The sequence below is a fragment of the Salmo salar genome, chromosome 20, assembly GCF_965601325.2.
Source record: "Salmo salar chromosome 20, fSalSal1, whole genome shotgun sequence".
In the NCBI taxonomy this organism is placed as follows: Eukaryota; Metazoa; Chordata; class Actinopteri; order Salmoniformes; family Salmonidae; genus Salmo; species Salmo salar.
In genome coordinates this window covers 50,647,016-50,665,817 of record NC_138310.1, presented here as the reverse complement: position 1 = coordinate 50,665,817, position 18,802 = coordinate 50,647,016, and the positions used below count along the sequence as shown (strand labels likewise).

The 18,802-nt window shown below is 42.7% G+C and overlaps 1 protein-coding gene across 1 annotated transcript; it reads left to right on the top strand.

The window, feature by feature from the left end:
* Positions 1–4,688: 4,688 nt before the first annotated feature.
* Positions 4,689–17,881, top strand: LOC106580732 (HHIP-like protein 1). The gene is made up of 9 exons (XM_014162077.3): positions 4,689–5,214; positions 9,671–10,317; positions 10,493–10,636; positions 14,244–14,572; positions 14,710–14,836; positions 15,037–15,182; positions 15,591–15,672; positions 16,093–16,175; positions 16,299–17,881. The coding sequence occupies exons 1-9, from the start codon at positions 4,927–4,929 to the stop codon at positions 17,342–17,344; spliced, it is 2,892 nt and encodes a 963-aa protein (XP_014017552.3). The 5' UTR covers positions 4,689–4,926; the 3' UTR covers positions 17,345–17,881.
* Positions 17,882–18,802: the final 921 nt, after the last annotated feature.

Genomic DNA, 18,802 nt, shown 5'->3' with positions numbered 1-18,802 from the left:
AATCAGCCTGACTAACTGGTGTCTGTATGTAGCCTCGCTACTTTTATAGCCTCGCTACTGTATATAGCCTCGCTACTGGTATTTTTCGCTGTATTTTACTGGTGTTTTTATTTCTTTACTTACATTTTTTGCACTTTTCGTTAGAGCCTGTAGGTAAGCATTGTATTCGGCGCACGGGACAAATAAACTTTGATTTGATTTAAATTTGTCCTTTGTTCTGGAGTCCCAATTGGAGATTTTTTGTTCCAACCAGCATGTCTTTGTGAGATGTGTTGTGGGTGAACTGATGATCTCTGCATGTGTATTTCCCACCGTAAAGAATGGAGGAGGAAGTGTTATGGTGTGGGGGTGCTTTGCTGGTGACACTGTCTGTGATTCATTTAGAATTCAAGGCACACTTAACCAGCATGGCTACCACAACATTCTGCAGCGATACACCATCCCATCTGGTTTGGGCTTAGTGGGACAGGACAATGACCCAACACACCTCCAGGCTGTGTAAGGGCTATTTTACCAAGAAGGAGAGTGATGGAGTGCTGCATCAGATGACCTGGCCTCCACAATCCCTGACCTCATCCAAATTCAGATGGTTTAGGATGAGTCAGACTAAAGAGTGAAAGAAAAGCAGCCAACAAGTGCTCAGCATATGTGGGAACTCCTTCAAGACTGTTGGAAAAACATTCCAAGTGAAGCTGGTTGAGAGAATGCCAAGGGTGTGCAAAGCTGTCATCAAAGCAAAGGGTGGCTATTTGAAGAATCTCAAGTATGAAATATATTTTGATTTAACACTTTTTTGGTTAGTACATGATTCCATATGTGTTATTTCATGGTTTTGATGTCTTCACTATTATTCTACAATGTAGAAAATAGTAAAAATAAACACACACAGTTGCAAGAAAAAGTATGTGAACCCTTTGGAATTATCTGAATTTCTGCATAAATTGGTCAAACTATGTGGTCTGATCTTCCTCTAAGTCACTACAATAGACACAGTGTGCTTAAACTAATAACACAAAAATTATTGTATTTTTCTTGTCTACATTGAATACATAATTTAAATATTCACAGTGTAGGTTGGAAAAAGTATGTGAACCCCAAGGCTAATGACTTCTCCACAAGATAATTGGAGTCAGGAGTCAGCTAACCTGGAGTCCAATCAATGAGACGAGTCACATGCTAAGATCTCTGTTGACGAGTCTACGTTACGTAAAACACTAAACAAGAATGGTGTTCATGGGAGGACACCATGGTAGATGCCACTGCTGTCTGAAGTTCCCAAAAGAGCACCTGGATGTTCCACAGCTTTAATGTCAAAATATTCTGTGGACAGATTAAACTAAAGTTGAGTTGTTTAGAAGGAACACACAACACTATGTGTGGAGAAAAAAAGGCACAGCACACCAACATCAAAACCTCATACCAACTGTAAAGTATGGTGAAGGGAGCATCATGGTTTGGGCTGCTTTGCTGCCTCAGGGCCTGGACAGCCTACAGGGAGCAGGTCAAACACCTGGCTGCATGGTGCGCTGACAACAACCTGGTCTTCAATGCAAAGAAAACCAAGGAGCTCATTGTGGATAACAGGAAGTCTAAAAGCTGCAGCCACGCCCCAGTTCTCATTGATGGCATTGAGGTGGAGCGTGTGCCCAGCTTCAATTTTCTGGGTGTCTACATCTCCGAGGACCTCTCCTGGACCCTCAACCCTGGTCAAAAAGGCACAGCAGTGCCTGTACTTTTTGAGGACGCTGAAGAAGGCCCACCTGTCTCCCAAGATCCAGGTGAACTTTTACCGCTGCACGGTCGAGAGCATTTTGACTAACTGCGCCACAGTGTGGTTTGGCAGATGCTCCATGGCCGACCGGAAGGCCCTGCAACGGGTGGTGAAAACCGCCCAGCACATCACTGGTGCACAGCTCCCTGCCATCGTAGACCTCCAGCGCAAGCGGTGTCTGCGTAGTGCATGCGGCATCATCAGGGACCCTTCACATCCATGCCACAAACTGTTTGCCCTCCTACCATCAGGCAGGCGGAACAGGTCTATATGTTCCCGCACTAGCAGGCTCAAGAACAGTTTCTTTCCAGCTTCTGTAACCCTGCTGAACTCTGTGACACGGCACTAGCCATATCCACCTGCCCACCGCTTAGTACTGCCTCTCAGGGGCCTTGTTGCATTACTCACTTTGCACTCTTCACGGTACTACTGGACTCTGAAATTGCTTTGCAAAGTCTGATTAAAGACATGATTCAGTTGTACATGTAGATGTCTACCTCGGTAACCTCATTGCTGCTATCCCTGTATTTCAGTTGCATGCCTCCTTGCACTTTCAATTTGCCTTCATTGCACATTTAGACTTGCCATTTGTACTTGCCATTTGCCTTCATTGCACATTTGTACATCCCACTTAATAATATACATTGTACTTAATTGTTTCACTTATAAATTAGTTGTACTCTTATTTGCACTTCTGGTTAGATTTCGTTGTCCTGTACTTGTACTTGTTCAATGACAATACATTTGAATCTAATCTAATCATTGACGAAAAAATGAATTCCCATGTTGATGAAGACCTTTTGCAGGAGAATGTAAGGCTATCTGTCCGCCAATTGAAACTCAACAGAAGTTGGGTGATGCAACAGGACAACGACCCAAAACATAGTAGTAAATCAACAACTGAATGTCTTCAACAGAAGAAAATACACCTTCTGGAGTGGCCCAGTCAGAGTCCTGACCTCAACACAATTGAGATGCTGTGGCATGACCTCGAGAGCGGTTCACACCAGAATATTGCTGAACTGCAACAGTTTTTAAAGAGGAATGGTCCAAAATTCCTCCTGACGATTGTGCAGGTCTGATCTGCAACTACCAAAAACGTTTGGTTGAGGTTATTGCTGCCAAAGGAGTGTCAACCAGTTATTAAATCCAAGGGTTCACATACTTTTGCACCCTACACTGGGAATGTTTATAGACTGTGTTTGTCTATTGTTGTGATTTAGATGAAGATCAGATCAAATTTTATGACCATTTTGTGCAGAAATCCAGGTAATTCTAAAGGGTTCACATACTTTTTCTTGCCACTGTATATATATATATACAGTGGCAAGAAAAAGTATGTGAACCCTTTAGAATTACCTGGATTTCTGCACAAAATGGTCATAAAATTATATATGTGTGTGTATATATGTGTGTGTATATACAGTACCAGTCAAAAGTATGGACACACCTACTCATTCAAGGGTTTTTCCTTTATTGTAGAATAATAGTGAAGACATCAAAACTATGAAATAACACATATGGAATCATGTAGTAACAAAAAAAAAGTGTTAAACAAATCAAAATATTTTTTATATTTGAGATTCTTCAAAGTAGCCACCCTTTGTCTTGATGACAGGGTTTGCACACTCTTGATTTGATTTACTGTCCTTGTCTCCAGGTCCAGACCTTCAAACACCAGGCTTCCTTCATTCAGATGAGAAATTGCTTTTTTTCTCTCTCTCTCCCTAAGTATAGCATTCTGTATTATTTAACACTTTCTTTGAAATTCAGTTTTATCATTGTACATGCAGGAATAGACTGCACCACTTGCCAATGGCAGAAGTATTTCCAAATGGTACAGTAAGACAAACTACACCCTGCAGACTACTAGCCTATCAGAATTCTTCTGAAAAAATAATAATTTGATAGCCTTTCCAAAAAGTCATGACCCAATCTACGTCTTAATTCTGTCTATCTGGAGTGTTTAAGAGACTTGGCTTACTGATATGAGGCAGTACAATTCCCAGAAAGCAGATGAACTCTCTATGACTCACAGCCGTTTCACCTCAATAAAGCACTAAACACGAACAGCAATGCAAGGTCTGAAAAGGTCTGAGTGGAAAATACATTTAAAAAGATGATACCGGTTCGAATAACCAATATTTGATTAATGGGCTTCTTATCCAGCCTTTCCTCTAATAATAGCGGGCTGTAATTATTTATTCGGAGGCAGATGGTTCAATATCCAGAGGTTCAAAATATGTCATTGCAAGAGGAAATATAAACAGTTCCTATGATGTTACCAGAGAAATTAAGATATGCTGTGCAAATATGTCAGATCTGAAGCCAAGTACATGGGAGGGAGGTGGCTGAGTCTAAATGAAAGACATATGTCTTTGGTATTTGTATACCCTGTAGGTCTAGGACACAACATTCAGCAGCAAGCCAATTGAAAGGCTATCTCGCCTTTTATCGTTAGACTCAATTCACTTTAGGACAGATTTTCAGTTGATGTCTACTGGTTTTAGACCAATTTCATATCACCAAGTGGTTTACAAATGCCTGTTGAATAACGGCAGTAGCCTGTATTAAACACATGAGCATTATCCATGTGTACTCCATCATATACATACAGTTTCTTGTAGACTATGCCATTGTTTGTGGTGTGTGGAGGATCCATTGCTCTCTTCTTTCAGCACACGTCCTGAGTCATTCAGTGAATCTGTCTGAGGCAGGGTAGGGAGGTGTGTGTGAAGTAGAGAAAAGGCTGAGTATGTAGAGGGGGAGGAGAGCTACAGCAGGGTGATATAGACAGCCCGCAATGGGAAAGAATGCCATGTGTCTGTGGAGGACAGACAGAGAGCGAGGGAGAGGAGGAGAGAGGGAGAGTAAGGGGAGGAGGGAGCAGAAGGAGGGAGGGAATAGGTTCTGAGTGGAGAGTGGAAGCATCGTGGCTGGCCAGGGCGGACTGCTGAATGAAAGGGCCTGTTGCTCTCCGCCACCGTTCGTTTTTGTCCCGCGAAAGAGCACATGTCCAGTGCAAACATAGGAAGGCTCTCCAACAGTCAAGCACCAGGGGGAAGGGACAGAATCACCACTACACACAGACCTTTTGGAATTTTGGGTCTCTCCATTACTTAGCCCTACAGGTGGCAGGGTAAACTACTATTGCAATGACCAGGGTAAGTGTAAAGGGAGTTGAGCTGCTGTCCCTTTGGCTGCTGGTCCTACTGGTCCTACACGCACCTCGACATGGGAACACCCATCCCCAGTGCCTGGATTACAAGCCCCCCTTCCAGCCACGGGAGCCTCTGGTCTTCTGTAAGGAGTACGCCAAGTTTGGTTGCTGTGACCTGGAGAAAGATGACAAGATCTCCCAAAACTTCTACAAGATCATGGACTATTTTGACTACTCGGGTTACATGACCTGTGCGAAATACATACGCACCATCCTCTGTCAGGTAAATTGAAGTCTGTCAGTAGTCAGATGTTAGCTAATGCCTCCTTATCTAAAACTTTCCACAAAAAGAGAAAACATTTTTTTTCTAAGAGTGCATTTGTAGAATGGATTATCTTCACGCATGTTTTTAAAACATTTTCACTTGTAATAAAATTCTATTTCATCACAGGATATAAAACATTTTATACAGATTAATCTATCATATTTCATGAAACTATATTTCATTCAAATTTTTACACATTGACACCCCCTTCATTACTGAAATGTATGTGAACATCATGATAATTACATACCCCAGGCCTTTCCAAATGTGCACGCTGTCGATTGGAACAAATTACAGTTGGAGGGATTATGTAAGGCCTTGACTTGTCTGTTCAACCATGAGATACGACAGTACTGTTACCAATGATGGATTTTGGGGCCTGAACCACAGTACCACAACATCACTACTGGATTGAATATATTTGTTCTCCTCTCCAATGAAGAGAATTGCAGACCATGTGAACGTGTCCTCAGCTTTGTTTGCTTTTGGATCCAGTTGAGATTAGCTATTGTGCTCAGCTCTCAGCTCTCCGATCAGCCATGCTAAGGTATAGGCAGTGTGGTCAGTGGCTGGAGACCCAATGCCCAAGGCCACTTATCCAGGGTAAACTCTGCTCAATCATGCCCTTTGTCCAGACAGTTATCATAGATACAGGGGGCTGCTTGTGATCTGTCAAGAGGCCCACTGACCACCAGCCAAACATCGATTTCCTCTCTGGTCACTGAACAGGATATACAGTATCATATTTCCACTGGGATAGGGAGGGCAGGAGGGAGAGGGAGGTGAGGAGTTGAATCCAGCTGAAGTAGTTGAAGGAACTGTACCGTTTACTTGTGGTAGGATTAAGGCTGACTATTGGGTTACAAAACAATTAGTAACATTGACGTCAACCATTTAACTAAATACAGCCTATCCTATACCTCCTTCCCAACGTTGGAAGCTGAGAAGTCTCACATTTACAGTGATCGTGGCAATGTGGAATGTTGAAGGGTTGTCCTATACGATGTGGCACATGTGCACTCTCTCATTACTGCCCACCCCTTTTGGAAGGAGGGCCGTTTTAGAGGTTTCTTTGAGTGTATTTATGTTGACTTTGGTGACTCATGGAGGAAAGGAAACCAACACACACAGCTTTAACCCTACCAGCTCACCCTGCACCGCGTAAATAACAATTTTACTACTGTCCTTCTTTAATCTCACAGTGTTTGTGTGTGTGCATGTGGTAGTGCTAGTCTAGGGTTGTTTCCACGATAAAATGTACAATTTGTAACATACAGTGGCTTGCGAAAGTATTCACCCCCTTGGCATTTTTCCTATTTTGTTGCCTTACAACCTGGAATTAAAATTCATTTTTTGGGGGGGGTTGTGCCATTTGATTTACACAACACTTTGAAAATGCAAAATATTTTTCATTGTGAAACAAACAAGAAATAAGAAAAAAAAGACAACTTAAGCGTGCATAACTATTCACCCACCCAAAGTCAATACTTTGTAGAGCCACCTTTTGCAGCAATTATAGCTGCAAGTATCTTGGGGTATGTCTCTATAAGCTTGACACATTTAGCCACTGGGATTTTTGCACATTCTTCAAGGCACAACTGCTCCAGCTCCTTCAAGTTGGATGGGTTCCGCTGGTGTACAGCAATATTTAAGTCACACCACAGATTCTCAATTGGATTGAGTACTGGGCTTTGACTAGGCCATTCCAAGACATTTAAATGTTTCCCCTTAAACCACTCGAGTGTTGCTTTAGCAGTATGCTTAGGGTCATGTCCTGCTGGAAGGTGAACTTCCGTCCAAGTCTCAAATCTCTGGAAGACTGAAACAGGTTTTGCTCAAGAATTTCCCTGTATTTAGCACCATCCATCATTCCTTCAATTCTGACCAGTTTCCCAGTCCCTGCCGACGAAAGACATACCCACAGCATGATGCTTCCACCACCATGCTTCACTGTGGGGATGCTGTTCTTGGGGTGATGAGAGGTGTTGGGTTTGCACCAGACATAGCATTTCCTTGATGGCCAAAAAGCTCAATTTTAGTCTTATCTGATCCGAGTGCCTTCTTCCATATTTTTGGGAAGTCTCCCACTTACCTTTTGGCGAACACCAAATGTGTTTGCTTATTTTTTTTCTTTAAGCAATGGCTTTTTTCTGGCCACTCTTCAGTAAAGCCCAGCTCTGTGGAGTGTATGGCTTAAAGTGGTCCTATGGACAGATACTCCAATCTCCACTGTGGAGCTTTGCAGCTCCTACAGGTTTATCTCTGGTCTCTTTGATTAATGCCCTCCTTGCCTGGTCCCTGAGTTTTGGTGGGCGGCCCTCTCTTGGCAGGTTTGTTGTGGTGCCATATTCTTTCAATTTTTAAAATAATGGATTTAATGATGCTCCGTGGGATGTTCAAAGTTTCATATATATTTTTATAACCCAACCCTGATCTATACTTCTCCACAACTTTGTCGCTGACCTGTTTGGAGAGCTCCTTGGTCTTCGTGGTGCCGCTTGCTTAGTGCCGCTTGCTTAGTGCTGTTGCAGACTCTGGGGCCTTTCAGAACAGGTGTATATATACTGAGATCATGTGACAGATCATGTGACACTTAGATTGCACACAGGTGGAATTTATGTGACTAATTATGTGACTTCTAAAGGTAATTGGTTGCATCAGATCTTATTTAGCGACTTCATAGCAAAGGAGGTGAATATATATGCACGCACCACTTTTCCATTTTTTTTATATAATTTTTTTAAACAAGTTATTTTCTTTCATTTCACTTCACCAATTTGGACAATTTTTTTGTATGTCCATTACATGAAATCCAAATAAAAATCTATTTAAATTACAGGTTGTAATGCAACAAAAAAAGAAAAACGCCAAGGGGGGATGCATACTTTTGCAAGGTACTGTCAAATCTGGTTGCCATCTCTGTAAACAAAAGGCATGTGAAGTTAAGTTTGACGGATTGCTGTTGTCAGAGCTCCCCATCCCATCCAACACAGTATTTACAAAGAATTTAAACAGAACGTTATAGTTGTCTAAGTGACTGCATAATCAGGGCTGCCTGCAGTAGAGGCCAGAGGAGTCAACACCCATGTGACAAAAAACAATGACCAGGGCCCAGTTTTTCAAAAGTGATCTGGTTTAGGATTAAATGCATAGAAATAGAATTAATAGAACGGTCAAATTATTGACTGTAAAGGGGAAACCCGTTCTATTCAATCTATTTCTATGCATTTAATCCTATCGGATAGGGAAAATCCAGATAGATAACTTTTGAAAAACTTGGCCCTTTGCTCACCTCTCCCATGCAAGAATTTCTAATATTTTACAGTTACAGTTCATATGAGGAAATCAGTCAATTTAAATAAATTCATTAGGCCCTAATCTATGCATTTCACATGACTTGAACTACAGACATGCATCTGTTGGTCACAGATACAGTACCTTAAAAAAATGGGCCTCACAATGTGCCATGACGTGACATATCTTACATTTTGTTTGAAATTAAGGCATTTCATACATGCTTTGGTTTATGTTCCTTTTAGGAGCTATATGCCCACATATGTCAGTTCTTACCTACTAGTTTTATACTGTACCCCCAACTCAGACAAGTGGCTGTGCGTAACACATACCACCTCCAGATTATCCCCTTTTTGTTTTTACGTCATTGCCTGGGCATCATGTGATTTGCATAATCCAACCTGCAATTTATGGTCAGCAACAGATTTAAACCCTGAGTTGGCCAAGTGTTGTTGATGTTAAACGCTTTGATGTAGAGTTTTTGAGCATTGTTTGATGGCACCTTTGAGAGAGCATATCCCAGATTTAAATGGAAAGAAATTAAATATTACTCAGGAGAACTCCAGAACACATAATGCCCCCTTTGCTTAAGACTTGGAATCATTATATTATTAATCAGAGTTTTTGTAACAGAATTGTTTCTTTCAGTACCAGCTGTTACAGTGGTTTAAATGTTTTGCATCATTGTCCCAACGGTTTACCAGTGTCAAAATGGGTGTAATTGTGTGGCTTTGACTTAATAAGGGATTGGATGTTCCAAGATGCATTTAAACAGGCCATATTTATAGCCAGAATAGTCATTACCAGCTGGTCTGGTGAGTACTGGGAGGAGTAGAGGACATGCTGAATTTCAAATGTTTACAAGCCTAGAGAGAGTTCATCATGAAAATAGCTGCACAGCATCATGAACAGACATGACATAGTATTAACCTGTAGACTATGCTTTTGAAGTTTCAATATGAGATTACACAAAGTGGCTATAGCCTACAGTTTAAGTAGTAGCTCATTATGAAAGTTAGCAGCCGACAAGGTAGATCTACTGAGTTTTGCTCATAAGCGTGTGTAGTCCGAGCCCCAATAGCTCTGCCACTTTTCAAACAAGCTTTCCTCATCCTTGCAGGAGTGCTCTCCCTACTCTGCCCACCTGTACGATGCTGAGGATGCCAACACGCCCATGAGGGAGCTGCCAGGCCTGTGCGGAGACTACTGCTCTGAGTTCTGGCACCAGTGCCGCTACACCATTAGTCTGCTCACCAACAACAACGCCACGCTGGGCATAGAGGAGGACCGCAATAAGTTCTGTAACTTCCTGGAGCTCAAAGACAGGGAGTACTGTTACCCCAACGTGCTCTCCGACGACAAGCTCAACGCCAACCTGGGAGATGTTCGGGCGGACCCCGAGGGCTGTCTCCAGCTGTGCCTGCAGGAGGTGGCCAACGGCCTGAGGAACCCGGTGGCCATGGTCCACGCCGCCGACGGGACCCACCGCTTCTTTGTGGCCGAGCAGCTGGGCTACGTGTGGACATACCTGTCCAACGGCTCCCGTATTGACCGGCCCTTCCTCAACCTGACCAAGGCAGTGCTCACCTCTCCCTGGGCAGGGGATGAGAGGGGCTTCCTCTGCATGGCCCTCCACCCTCGCTTCACGCTGGTGCGGAAAGCCTACGTCTACTACTCTGTGTCTGTGAAGAAGGAGGAGAGGATCCGCATTAGTGAGTTCACACTGTCCGCTGATGATATGAACCAACTAGACCACTCCTCAGAGAGGTAAGAGAAGTATCACCAAATGACATGGACTGAATCAGAACCTGTGATGTCATCGGCTCCATTCACATGCATGTATTTGACATATTGAAACAATACAAATCAGCAGAAATAAAGATCTGAAACTACAATCATCCTATCAGATTTAGAATTTAGTCATGTGTGGTTTTCTTTATAGAACTATTTTGGAAGTGGTGGAACCTGCTTCGAACCACAACGGGGGCCAGCTTCTCTTCGGGCACGATGGCTACCTCTATATCTTCATTGGTGATGGGGGAAGAGCAGGGGACCCCTTTGGCAAGTTTGGGAACTCCCAGAATAAGTGAGTCACCATGCTCTTTACATTTCAAAACTAATTGAGGGGAAACAAATTAAAGGGTGACATTTAGTAATTTAGTGTATATCTAGCCTTCACCCCATGTTGATGTTTTTTGAAGGTCAGAATGATATGTTTGCTTCAGAGACCTACATTTTTAAAGTTGAAGATCTAGTTCAACAAAGGACACCTATACAGTGGTGTTGGAGTATTATTGCAATGTGTATGCTGGGATTCGGGAAGCAATTTCAAGGAGTGTATTTAATAACTAAATGAACATAGAACAAACCAAGAAACACAGGTAGCGTACAAAAATGAACACTGGAACAGAAACAATAGCACCTAGGGAAAGAACCAAAGGGAGTGACAGATATTGGGAAGGTAATTAGGAAGGTGATGGAGTCCGGGTGAGTCTGATGAGGCGCTGGTGCGCTTAACGATGGTGACAGGTGTGCGTAATAATCAGCAGACTGGCGACCTCGAGCGCCGAAGAGGGAGTAGAAGTGACAATTATAGTTAGTAGTGGAGTGAAATGCTTAATGTGATACATCTGGCTCTTCATAGTATACTTATTTACAGTCATTTAACATAAAAAAATCTTGAAAAATAGGAGTTCAAAAAGTTTAACCTATAGTGTGACATCTTTGTTGATGTAAATATAAGCTACAGTAAAGGGACCACAGGGCACAATTAGTATTTTAGTGTGTTTGTAAACTGTATTACTCAATTGCCAAATTATGTGACGTTCTCATATGATAACATAGTGGTACATGATTCTATTTTTAAAGAATGGAAAATCCTGTTGCCCTGGTAAATGTCTAGTAATTATCATATTCATGGTTGACTTATACACGTCGTTTAGATGAAATTTGTGTCTGAGTTGTTGTCAACTTGTCATAAACAAGTTTAATATTCCAGAAGATGAATTGACTCCGGAGGGTAGAAGAATCTTTTACTAAAAACTTTGACTAGAAATTGACAAGCTCTAGACATTGAGAGAGGGACAAATGTATGGATGGAAGCGCAATTAACTTTATACAGGACCTTCAGCAATGCCACTCTATTCATGAAAGTGCGATTTTATGACCTTGTCAATGGCACCAACGCTTTGGTAACATTGGGAGAGAATCGCCATCTATGACCTCAACCCCTGAGCATTTGACATGACAAACACTCAGCTCAAGGCTACGTGTACATTCATGCAGACAGACAGTACAGTTGTTCACAATATTAGCCTTGGCACTGTATGTTTAGCTTTCTCCTGGCAGGGGCCAGGGCAGGGGTTGGCAGTGCCCAGAATCTACATAGTGTCACAGGGCCATTCAGAAAGGACTCAAAGGCAGCCCAAAACATTTTGCTGAAAGTGACCTGCCTCTATAGTTATAACACCATGACAGAATTGTACACACAGTGATATTATGAGAAACTCTAAACCCTTCTTTGAGGAAAACCATCACTGAGCTCTGTACAGTCTGTCTTAGAATGCATTTTATTTTGAACCATGGGCAAGGACAGGGCATAGCAGTACCAGTCAGGTTGTGAGTGCCACCCCCACAGCACTTTGGTCAATGGCCAGAGTCTGGACCTGCTGTGCCAGGCTAAATATTTATGGAGAATGTTGTCGGGCGATATCCGGCATTTTCTTACCATGTGATAATCACTACAGTCTTGCATAGTTGAGCTTGAAGGGACGTTTACCACTCCTTTTAAAGACCTGAATGGAGGTAGAATACCTGCTATTCTGTTCAGAATATTACAACGTAGATGTAAAAGGAGGCTGGTGGGAGAACCTATAGGAAGACGGGCTCATTGTAATGGCTGGAATGGAATAAATGGAATGGTATCAAACGAATCACAAAAAATATGGAAAACACATGATGGATTCTGTTCCATTCATTCTATTCCAGCCATAACAATGAGCCCATCCTCCTAACTTCAACAGTGGCATGAGTAAGAGCAGGTGCTCTAAATCAACTTTGTTATGTGTTATTCTCAGAAGAGGGTTATGTCTAGTTCATAGTTGGGTAGCTCTAGTGGATAGCAGAATTTATGCATGCCGAAATAAAGGGTTCTTTACATCACAAAATGTAATGATGTAAATGTAATCACAGCTTTATCTCGAGGGCGGTACTTACGGTAAAGGCATTGTATTGAGTTGCATTGGGTGGAAACATCCCATTCAGCTCATCCCAGGAGAAGAAAGATGAGCAGAGGGTTTCTTGACAGCCAATGAGTGAAAGGCCAGGGATATGAGGTTTAGGGACCTGCCAAGGCTAATATTTACACAAGACGTTGTGGGCCGCATAATAGTATGAGTGAGTGAGTGAGTGAGTGAGTGAGTGAGTGAGTGAGTGAGTGAGTGAGTGAGTGAGTGAGTGAGTGAGTGAGTGAGTGAGTGAGTGAGTGAGTGAGTGAGTGAGTGAGTGAGTGAGTGAGGAGAAATCCCCTATGTATTTATTTGGACAGTGAAGCTAAAACAATTCATTTGGCTCTATACTTCAGCATTTTGGATTTGAGATCAAATGTTTTATATGAGGTGACAGTACAGAATGTCACCTTTTATTTGAGGGTATTTTCATACATATGTGTTTTATCATTTAGAAGTGAAAACACTTTGTGTATCTAATCCCCCATTTGAAGGTGTCATAAGTATTTGGACAAATTCACCTATAGTGTATTACATTTAGTCAAAAGTTTAGTATTTGGTCCCATATTTTAGCACACAATGACTGCATCAAGCTTGTGACCCTACAAACTTGTTGGATGCATTGTGCCTAGTAGAAATTAATGGTAAATAATGTATTACGTCATTGGAGTCAGTTTTATTGTAAATAAGAATAGAATATGTTTCTGAACGCTTCTACATTAATGTGGACGTTACCATGATTACAGATAATCATGAATGAATCGTGAATAATGATGAGTGAGAAAGTCACAGAGGCATAAATATCATTCCCCCTAAAAATGCTTTGGGGGCATGATCTTTGTGCATCTATAACTTTCATTAATCCTAAATGTCTTTGATGACTGTTGTGACACACCAGCCTGGCCTCGTAACATACTAAACGTAAATCCGGGACACTCAAATTAGTATGACACGTTACAGTTGGTATGACTGTAATGTTTAGCAACCCATACGTTGCAAGTTCGAATCTCATCACGGATAACTTTAGCATTTTGGCTAATTAGCAACTTTTCAACGACTTACTACTTTGCTGCTTTGCAACTACTTAGCACGTTAGCTAACCCTAACCTTAACCCATTAACCTAACTCCTAAACTTAACCCTAACCCCTAGCCTATATAACGTTAGCCACCTAGCCACCTAGCTAGAATTCGTATGTCGTACATTTAGCTAATTCCTAACATAATTGTACATTTTGCAAATTCATAACATATTGTACGTTTTGCAAAGTCATAACATATAATACCAATTGTAATTTGGAACATATCATACTAAAAGTAGTGTTCAGATTTACGTACAGAATAATACAAAACGCTCTGAGACAAGGTTGGATACACATACACAAATGAAAAACAATGACAGAAGCCCACACTAAAATGCTGACACATTTTCCTATGACTAGAACTCAGTTAAACCCATGTGTGCGTAGGTCCACTCTGTTGGGCAAGGTGCTGCGTCTCGATGTGGACAACAACGATGACGTGGAACCCTACAGCATCCCGTCGGACAATCCTTTCCTGGGGGAGAAGGGCTCGCTGCCTGAGATCTACGCCTATGGGGTGCGTAACATGTGGCGCTGCTCCATCGACCGGGGCGACCTCATCACCGGGCAGGGCCGTGGCCGACTGTTCTGCGGGGACGTGGGACAGAACAAGTTTGAAGAGGTGGACCTCATCGTCAAGGGTGGCAACTATGGCTGGAGAGCCAAGGAGGGCTTCTCTTGCTATGACAACAGGCTGTGTCGCAACTCCTCTCTTGGTGAGTAGGCTATTGCTCCAACAGAATTTGGTAGAGGTGGCAGGCTGATTCTATATGAAGAATCAATTCATTATTTGGTGAAGAGATTCAGATATGTATTAAATCCCTTAAGCAGTGTAAAAATATTTTCTCCTCAGATGACATCCTGCCTATTTTTGCTTACCCCCACAAACTGGGGAAGTCGGTCACTGGAGGCTACATATACCGCGGCTGCCAGATGCCTAATCTCAATGGCCTCTACATATTCGGGGATTTCATGAGTGGGTGTGTGTTTATACAACATAACCAACATTTATCCAATGTTACACTGATTAAAATGCAAAAAATGTTTCATAGATTGTCATGCCTCGAAAAAGAGTTGATACACAAATGTTCTTAAAATTGAAAGATCATTGACAAATGTTTCAAATGCCCTAAAACTCACTTGACACATGCACAATCTGAGAGACTCCTTGTCTGCCTAGGCGCCTGATGTCACTGAAGGAGAACCAAAGCACTGGGAAGTGGGAGTACAAGGAGATCTGTATGGGAAAAGACCAGACGTGCCGATTCCCCAAACTTATCAACAGCTATTACAAATACATCATTTCCTTTGCTGAAGATGAGGCAGGTAACCTTGACAACTAGCTTTGCATGTTTTTCTGTCTTTTTTGTGTTTTGTTTGTACTGATCCATACATGAAAAGGCCATTAGGGGATGCACACTGCTTGTGAATTCAGTCACCCAAGACAACCATGGAAAATTGTCTGCTTCTCTGAGCTATTTCGTGATGAGCCTCTGCTGCTTTTGAACATAAAGAAATAACACACGCAGTTCAAACCCAGTGGTGTACCACTTAGTGCATGCTCTTTAGCTTCAGATAAGTCTCAACAAGCAACTTTTTCAGAATACTTGACTTCAAAGCTGATTTGAGTAGAGTGGGAAGGGGTTCAAAAGAAACGGGCTATCTTGATTTCGCTTTGAAGGTGTTGCAGATCTTTGTGCTGGGTCTTAGATCCTTTTTTCCTCTTGTTTCTAGGGGAGCTGTACTTCCTGGCAACGGGAGCTCCCAGTGCATCTGCCAGAGCGGGGGTGATCTATAAGATAGTGGATCCATCCAGGTATTAAACAAGGGTCTCAGTGTCCCAACAGCCAGGGGGCTCTGGGAATTCATCCCTATCTCGGATTAATGGCAGATTCCCAAAACAGACATACCTTTGCCAGATATGCTAATGTTTTTTGTCCATCCAATTATTGATGTGGTCTTCAATCCCCCTGTGTTTGTTTAGTACATCTCTTACTTTAACTATGTAATCAGCTAACGTAATCGCTCTGTGTCACGCTAAGGGAATATCTGCTAAATCTTCTACCCTAACGGCAATTTACTGAATATAATGTGCTTATCAATGATATAACTGTTCTTCATGTGGTTATGATAATGTATGATTCAAGTTAATCTATACTGTATTAGTAGGAGATAGAGTTGTCATGGGCAGCATGAAAATAAATGGATTGTTTGATGGATTTCTCTCACCATCTAGGAGAGCACCTCCAGGCAAGTGCAGCTTCAAGCCAACTCTTGTCAAGATTAAAGGCAAGCTGATTCACTTCCACCCGAAGGAGGGTAAGTGACACCACAAACAAACACGCGTTCCTTTGCAGGCTATCATGAGTCACAGCGCAACACATCTCAGTCAGTTGGAGTGCTCTAAAGGGCTGTTTCTTTCGCTTGACTTCCTCTCTACAGAGTTTGTCATTGACAAGAAGCCAACGACCACCGCTGCGCCCACTACTACGGCTAGAACAACAGCTACCACCACGCTCCGTACTCCTCCGACCACCATGCGCTCCACGACGACGAGACCTACCTACACACCTCCAACTGCAACCCTGAAGGCTACTGCTAAACCTGCAACGATAAGGGCTACAGTTGAACCTCTAACAACCCGGGCTACTGTCAAACCTGTAACAACACCTTCCAACCCCACCTCAATGCAGCAGAGGACTACTGGTACCGCTACACCTGCAATGACCATCTCATGGAGGCAGGTAATGACGGTCAGGCCAGGTCATGCCACCACTCCTTCCCGGCAGAGACCATCGTTGTCCTACACCAGGCCCACTGTTACCCCGAAGCCCCGATCACTGTTGACAACTGGAGCCAGAAGGCCCTCTCCACCAACAGCACGACCCTTGACCCGACCACAACCACACGCCACAGTCAGACCCTTTCCACTAGGAGTTACGACCAATCGTCCCCAGACCACACCAAGGCCCACGTACTGGACAGCTGCAACAAAGCCCACCACCCAGAGGCCTAACTTCACTCTCTCAAAGGCCCAGGACAAGTTCCTGAAAGGCCAGAGTGACAAGGTAGAACATTCCACAGGAAACCGGGTCAACAAGAAGAACCGGGGTGCCAAACCTGGGAAGCAGCGGCGCCGGAAGCATCGGGTTGGGTCAGTGCGGCTGATCAGTGCAGAGCAGCTGTCAGACCGTGGGCGGGTGGAGATTTTCATACGGGGGGAGTGGGGCACAGTGTGTGATGACTTGTTTAGTAGTAAAGCGGCTACGGTGGTCTGCCAGCAACTAGGCTTCCCTGTAGCCCTGCGTGTGGCTAAGCGGGCAGAGCTGGGGGGTGGCAGTGGCAGTATCCTGCTAGATGATGTGGAGTGTGAGGGCACAGAGAGAACGTTACTGGACTGCAAACGGGCAAAGGTGGGCAAGCACAATTGTGCACACGATGAGGATGTGGGGGTGGTGTGTGGCTACCACCATGACGAGGATAAATAATGAGCCAAAGCATATCCTCAAAGGATCATTACTACTCTCCTGTGCTTGAACAGAAACGTCCTCTATGTACTGTACTTCAACTGTGGTCAGACACATCTCATCCCTCTACTCCCCCACACATACTCATGTAAACACACACATGAATTCATGATGATTAACAACAATTGTTGATTGTAGACTAGACTTTCTGATAGTTCACTTCAGAGGCAGCAACCCTTTCCTTCCCTTCACTTGCCTCCCTGCCAGAAAAATGTATATCACTTTACAATATTGCCCTCTGCTGGGAAAAAAAGGCATACATTTTGTTGAAAACCTTGTTATTTTTTACATTGTATGAATTGATAATCACATCTATATATAAATATGTTTTCTTTTTCTTTTTAATACAAAAAAAGTGATATCAGTCAAAATAATAATAATGAGAAAAATGCTGGACATTGTGTGCTTTATTATTGTATAATTTGACAGATTATATTTGTAAACTGTTTTCAAGGTACAGGGTGCCTTTGAGATGAATAAACTGAGATTTCAATTTCATTCTTGCTCCTCATTTCTACTCAAGCAAGCATACTGCATCACCCATGGAGAACCAGATAAAACTACACTGTTATCCAGAGGACTAATGCTGCGTTCACGTGCTAGTCAGAACTAGGAACCTCAAAAATGTCCGACTTGCCAATAGGTTGTAGTTATACACGAGTCGAGCTGCGTTCAACCATTTAGCAAGTTGGGGATTTCCGAGTTTCCTAGTTCCGACTAGCCTGTGAACGCGGCATAATGCTGGACCCTAAGGGAGAGGGGGGTTTCATGTGCTCATGGGAAATTGGGAAGTCGTAAATACAACATGAATGTGTTCAAGTGTCTTTGAAGTCTGAACAATTATTCAACCAATGAGATGCTAGCTAGCTTGATAATCTAGCTAACATTGCTAATAGTAAAGTTAGCTAGCTTGCTTAACATTGACACGTGGTCAAACTAGCTATACTACCGTTCAAAAGTTTGGGGTCACTTAGAAATATCCTTGTTTTTGAAAGAAAAGCCATTTTTTTGTCCTTTAAAATAACATCAAATTGATCAGAAATACAGTGTAGACATTGTTAATGTTGTAAATGACTATTGTAGCTGGAAACGGCACATTTTTTATGGAATATCTACATAGGCGTACAGAGGCCCATTATCAGCAACCATCACTCCTGTGTTCCAATGGCACGTTGTGTTAGCTAATCCAAGTTTATCATTTTAAAGGCTAATTGATCATTAGAAAACCCTTTCGCAATTATGTTAGCACAGCTGACAACAAAGAACTTTCTTCTGAAACTAGTCAGAAATGAAGTCTATTCCATGTGAGAAATTGCCAAGAAACTGAAGATCTCGTACAACGCTGTGTACTACTCCCTTCGAAGAACTGCGCAAACTGTCTCTAACCCGAATAGAAAGAGGAGTGGGAGGCCCCGGTGC